Source organism: Sorex fumeus, unplaced genomic scaffold, assembly GCF_029834395.1.
Source record: "Sorex fumeus unplaced genomic scaffold, SorFum_2.1 ptg000039l, whole genome shotgun sequence".
NCBI lineage: Eukaryota > Metazoa > Chordata > Mammalia > Eulipotyphla > Soricidae > Sorex > Sorex fumeus.
The window spans coordinates 15008566-15015115 of record NW_026606096.1 but is presented as its reverse complement, the minus strand read 5'-3'; the positions used below and the strand labels follow the sequence as shown (position 1 = coordinate 15015115).

The 6550-nt window shown below is 46.0% G+C and overlaps 1 protein-coding gene across 1 annotated transcript; it reads right to left on the bottom strand.

The window, feature by feature from the left end:
- Nucleotides 1–234: 234 nt before the first annotated feature.
- Nucleotides 235–1656, bottom strand: LOC130028147 (tripartite motif-containing protein 75-like). Its single transcript, XM_056118857.1, has one exon. It carries the CDS (start codon nt 1654–1656, stop codon nt 235–237), a length of 1422 nt encoding a protein of 473 aa, XP_055974832.1.
- Between the last annotated feature and the right edge of the window lie 4894 nt (nt 1657–6550).

Genomic DNA, 6550 nt, shown 5'->3' with positions numbered 1-6550 from the left:
AAAATAACTTTATGACGAAAGGAAATATGAATCTAAAAATGTCTGTACTTAAAATTTTCTTATTAAAAATAGACATAAAGATACAAAATAATTGGTTTTGCATTATAAAGAGTCACAAAATGGGAACATTTCTTCCACCATCTTCCTTAAGTATCAACATCTGATGCAAAGAATTCCAAATTTAGAAAACCACCAGCTGTCCACATGAAGGAAGGGGGGAAGCCCAGAGTGTGCTCACCCCTCCTCTGCCCTCCCCGAGCCCACAGAGAGAGGGGCGCAGTCCGGCCCCACGCGGAAGTATGGCTTGAGCTCTTCAGCAAAGGACTCGGTGAACAAGTGCAGGTGAGACCTGTCGGCGGCGTTGTAGAAGGAAAGCTGTCCCAGATCCCAATCCAGGTAAACGCCGATGGCCGTAGGTTGGTCCCTGAGAGCCAGAGGCACCGCCCCCGCACTCACGGCCAGGTAGTCGCTATCCTGCAGCTGCAGTGTCCAGCATCTCTTGGGACCCGCCAGGGGACGCGAGGTCTGGGCCGAAGGCGCGACGCTGCACACGCCCACGGCCCACTCGGGATTGGCGCCCACCTGCACCTCCCAGTAGTGGCGGCCAGAAGCGAAGCCCTCCCGGCCCAGGACCACCAGCTGGCCGGTGTCATCACAGGATTTGGTGCCCCCATCCCCTTTGGACCTCTTCCTCACGCAGGTCACCGACTGGAGGTCCTGGGACACTCGCAGGCTGGGGTGGGCCGTGTCGGGGTCCAGGCTGATGCTCTCTCGGAATCTCCGGATGATGCTGTTGAGCGCCGAGTGCAGAGGAGGGAGGCTGTAGGCCACGGGCCTAAAGCGCAGGGGCTGCACGGCCGGGAGCTGCAGGCCCGCACAGCGCTGCTGCAGGCTCCTCACGCCCCTCAGCACCATCTCCTCGGACATCACGCTCCGCTCCGCCACATCCCGTCTGAGGTCTTCCAGCTCCCAGATGTGGTCCGAGTAGGCCTCCAGGTTGTCCCTGAGCTGCTGCTGCAGGCGTTTGTCCTCTTCTGTCAGCCTGCAGAGCGCGGCCTCGTGCTCACGCTCCACAAACTGGGTGAGCTGCACAAATTCCGAGGCCAGCTGACTCCTGTGCTTTTCCCCGTCCGCTCTCAGCTGCAGGAGGTTTCTGTCTTGGGCGACATCTCGCTTCTGCACCTCTGCCAGCTGCTTCTTCAGGGACTCGATGCAGTCGCTGAGCCTCTGTCTGTGATGAGCCGCTGCCTCAGCCACGGACCTGATGTGGTGGCCCTGGTGGGCAGGGCCCTGGGCACACAGAGGACACACCAGCTCCTGGTCATCCTCGCAGAAGAGGCTCACTCCCTGCCTGTGCTCCTCACAACTGCCCTCCTCTGCCGGTGCCATCTCGCTGCTCCCAGAGCTGTGCAGTAGCATCGCCAGGTCCACCAGCCTGCCCAGCTGGGCGTTGGCACTGACGCGCATCTCCTGGCGGGACTGCCGGCACACGGGACAAGGGAATGTGTCCTTCAGGTCCTTCCATGACATGCGGATGCAGGAGTCACAGAAGCTGTGGCCGCAGTCGATGGTGACGGGGTCATTGATGTATTCCAGGCAGATGCGACAGATGAGGTCTGGCTGCATTTTGGCCAGGGCTGCTGACACCTCCTCCATCCTCGGATGTGGGAAGGGCAGGTCGGGAGTGATTTTCCTCAGACAGTTGAAACCCTCAGGCTCTCTCCTGCCAGGAAAACAGTTACACACTCAGTCATTTGTTCTGATCTCCTCTATGGATGTGTCTCTCTGATGACCAGCACACTTCTAGACTCAAGGGCTTCTCCAAGTGTACTCTCCTAAGACCAATCGAACTGCTGGAGCTTAATGCATTAGGGTTCCCTTTTCAAATAATATTGCTTCATAGATGCCAACTCTCTGTGAATGGGAAAATGACCCCATTCACATCAGAGAAAAGGGAACTTAATTCTGGGACTCAGTAAAAAAAAAAATAGATACCAGATAATCAAATAGGTGTCCCCTAGAACCTGCACCAAGTGCGCACGAAGGATGCTGTAAAGTTAATTAAGCTCTGGCCCAGCAAGAAGCACATCCCCCCACCCACTGTTTCATCTCTCTGCCCCACCTCTGCCCCACATAAGGCAACAATTGTGATGATCACTACTCACCTTGGTCCTGATTCTAGCCCTGCACAGTGCTCGGTGCTGTTGGTGAGCTTCTCTCCTTGCAGGATACAGACTTCAGGCTGGCACTGCTTGCCCTGCACTCAGCACAGCATTTATATACATCCTAGGGTAGGGCTCAGGAGAACCACCCTGCAATAGGGTGGGGCTCAACTCACGGGATTCTCAGAGGGCTGAGTTATTTCCCAGACCTGTATTTTGTCACAAGGAATGCCATGTTCAGGGAACTAGCTTTCAAGGGAAGCAAGCCCTTCTTCAATTGTCTTCATTTTCCACATCCCATCCTTGTTGAGGAAAAGTAGAAATGATAAATAAACTAGAAACTGAGCACTGTTGGCATCAGAGAGATAGTGGAGGCTGTAAGGTGTTTGCCAGGTGTGATCCTTGAGCCCAGAGGCAGGCAAGTACCCCCAAGCACTGTAGGGTGTGTGTTCCCACCATAAAACAAATAAACAAAGAGGCAAATAAACAAATACTGAAGTGCCAGACTGCACAGCAGGCTTGTTTGTTTTGCTTAGTTTGGGGTCACAAAGAGCTGGGATCAGACTTACCTTGGGCTCTATGCTCAGGGGTTACTCCTGGCAGGGTTTGAAGTACCTATGAATTGTTTTCCAGCAGAATAAACTGAATCAGCTGTGGGGAAGACAGGAACCTTAGTCTCTATTATATTGCTGACCTCAGAATTTTTATTTAATTTCATTTTGTCCTGAAGTTCAATGTGTTAAACATCACCTGAGAGACTTTTGTGCTGTTTTTTTTCTGCCACATCTAGCAATGCTCAGGGCTTATTCTTCAGATATCACTCCTCGTGTACTTGGGGAACTCTTTGAGGTCCCAAGATTCAATCTGGGTAGTCACATGCATGACAAGTATTATCAGTCCTTCCTAGTGATTTTTTAATTTTTTCCAGTAAGTCACCAATATTTTACAGTCATAATGCTTTGCATTTCTTCTTGATCAATAATATTTTAACACTCATTTACATAAAAAAGTTTTCCCTCATGAAGATCTTTGTAAACCACAGTGTTTATCTAAAGTATAAGAGGAAATTTGGAAAAACCAAGGAAATAAATTTAAACAAATAGATTCTTGAAAGAGGGAAAAAATGAGTTGTCTCATACATGAGGAACTTTGTTGAATAACTGCTAATAAACAATGCAAATATTTTCAACAATTTCCTTGGTAATCTGCAATTCTAATTAGCATTCACAATTAATAAAAAAAAATCGCGTGCCAGTGTAGCCCAATGGCATCTGCTCGCTCCAGGAATATGAAGAGCCTCAAACTGATCTGACCATCTCATACGTGAGCGGCCACTCCACCGTCCTGTGGAATCCATTTGGTATTGGCTCTAGTCCAGCGGTCCCATGCATGGTATCATGTCCATTATCCCTGGCCTTTCGAGGGTGATCTCTGGGCTCAGATATCAGGTTCGGCTTTCCAGAGATTTTATTTAGACTTGCAGCATTCCATGGGCACATAGAGCCTTTTGGTTATCACTAAATTGATGATTATTTGGTTTCTCTTCAGCTTCTTCTGACATTTTGACATTTCTATTAAAAGGCAGTTTACACAAAGTATTTAACAATCCCTTTTCAGCAGTTATGATTGTTGGGGGGGTGAATTCTAAATAATAATGGTGCATCTTTTGTCAAAATAATGAATGTAATCAATGTAGAGAAGAGTTAAGTAGAAATCCTCTGCCTCACAGGCATTGGGAGGGGTGGGAGGGGGGTATATTGGGGTTCTTGGTGGTGAAAAATGAAAAATGAGTACTGGTGAAGGGAAAGGTGTTTGATCATTGTATTACCGAGACTTAAACCTGAAAGCTTGGTAACTTTTCCCACAGTAATTCAATAAATAAATATAAGAAGAAAAATAAATAAAGTTATGAGAAAAAAATAAAAATAACTTCTCCCTGTAGGAAATAATATTACAACTAGGGAAATAACAAATTATAAATGTGTAGTCACTAAAAGATAATCATCCAATATTCAAATAAATATACTTTGTGTTTTATATCCAACCTTTAGTTAAGCAGTGTGCATTATTTTTCCAAAATAATTTTACTGTGCATTCAATTCTGTTTGGTTTCCATATCAGGCAAGAAATTAAAAAGAATCATACTTTCCTTAAAAAAAAAGGCAGTTTACATAGAAAATGTTCACGAAACAAAACAAAGTTCTTTTGAAATTCCAAAATAAAAAAATAAATTACAAGTTATTTCCTAACGTTTTATTTTTCAGGCTTCACAAATGTTCTTGTAGCGTCTATATTTTTCCTACTAGTTTCCTTTCTTAGAAATTCTTGAGTTTAGTATGTTACAAGCTCCGTGCTTTTCTCACATTGAAAAGAAAGTTCTTATTTTTTCTTGTTTTTCCTTTTTGTTACAACATGAAGAAAAAAGATATACAAGATGAACATAAATTCGCTCTGAATGGAATGAAATTATATATACCTGAATGGAATGAGTTATATATACCTAGGTCAAGAAGTCAACATGACGAATGACCTGGCACCTGAGTTGCGCAGGAGGAAGAGAGTGTCTTGGAATGCCTTCAAGAGTGTTGAAGAAATAGCTAAGAGGACAAAGGACCTCTGGCTCTGGGCACATCTTTTAGATCCCATTGTTCTTCCTGCGTTAACATACACCTTAGAGACCTGGGCCCTACAAAAACAGAATGAGAATGCTATTCAGGTCTCCCAAAGAGGAATTTAAAGAGCTATGCTTGGAGTATCACAGGTCACTCAAATGAGAGAAAGAATCCAGCTTTCCAACCTCCATTGATGGTCAAGAATCAGGGATGCTGTCTTGTTTGCCAAGGAGTCAAAAATCAGATGGGCTGGACACATAATGAGATTTGGAGATGACTGTGGGACTAGTGTAATTACTGACTGGATTCCAAGTGACATTAAAAGATAACGTGGAAACCCACCCACGAGATGTTCAGACTAGTCTGTCAAGACCCTGAACAATTGCTTTGAGGCTCTTCGTGTTCCTAGAACAAGCAGACACCATTGGGCTACACTAGCATGCCACAGGGATGAATGGAGATGTTACGGTGCCCACTTGAGAAAAATCAATGAGTAATGGGATGTCAAGTGATAAAGTGATCAAGTGATAGAGTTGGGACAATAGCACAGCACGTAGGGTGTTTGCCTTGCACCTTTTACTTTCAGGAATCACTCGTGGCAGTGTGCAAAGCAAATGCCCTACCAGTTGGAGCAATAGCACAGCGGGTAAGGCATTTGCCTTGCACACAGCTGTCCTGGGTTCGATTCCTCCACCCCTCTCGGAGAGCCCAGCAAACTACCGAGAGTATCTCACCCGCATGGCAAAGCCTGGCAAGCTCCTCGTGATGTATTCAATATGCCAAAAACAGTAACAACAAGTCTCACAATTTGTTGTGAGATGTTACTGGTGCCCACTCAAGCAAATCGATGAACAACAGGATGACAGTTCTACAGTGATACCTGGTGATTCTCAATATTATTCCAGGCTTTGCATTTAGGAATCACTCGTGACAGTGCTCAGGGACTATTTGGGATGCTATGGATCAAACCTGGGTTGCCTGCATGCAATGTTAGCACCCTCACAGCTGTGGACATGGGCAGGGACATGGCCAAAGCAGGAGCAGTTTCATGATACTGAGCGCAGGGTTTGCTCTTGGTGGACTGGGTGAAGTTTAGGAATGAGAAAATTCAAAGACAATATTAAGACTTTCACATAGGCAAAGAGGTAAATAAATGGTGGCACAATCACAGAGTGGTGAGGAATAATCAACGTCATTTTAAAAAACAGTTAACTTCATTTATTGGGCTGGAGCCATGGAACAGTCGGTAGGGCATTTGCCTTGCATGCGGCCAACCGAGCTGACCCGGGTTCGATGTCTCTTCCCCTCTCGGAGGGCCTGGCAGCTACTGAGAGTATCTTGCCCACACAGCAAAGCCTGGCAAGCTACCCGGGACCGTATTCGATATGTCAAATGCAGTAACAACAAGTCTCACAATGGACATGTTACTGGGCCCGCATAAGCAAATCAATGAACAAGGGGAGGACAGTACTATGGTGCTAATTCATTTATTATTTTTTTTATTATGACACCACAATCTACCAAGGTGTTTGTAGTAGAAATTGTGGCTATGCCATTCTGACACCAGCCCCACCACAAATTTTATTAGCTGCACCCAGAAGTAAAGTATGCATATTCGAGGAAAAATATTTTCCTGAAAAGGGGAAATTCTGGGACTAGTGACCCTTTCCTTGGGAGAGAATGAACCCACAGAATAGCATGATACTTTGGTATTTTCTTTGTTTAGCACAGCGGAGAGGGCATTTGCCTTGCAAGCAGCCAACGTGGCCAACCTGA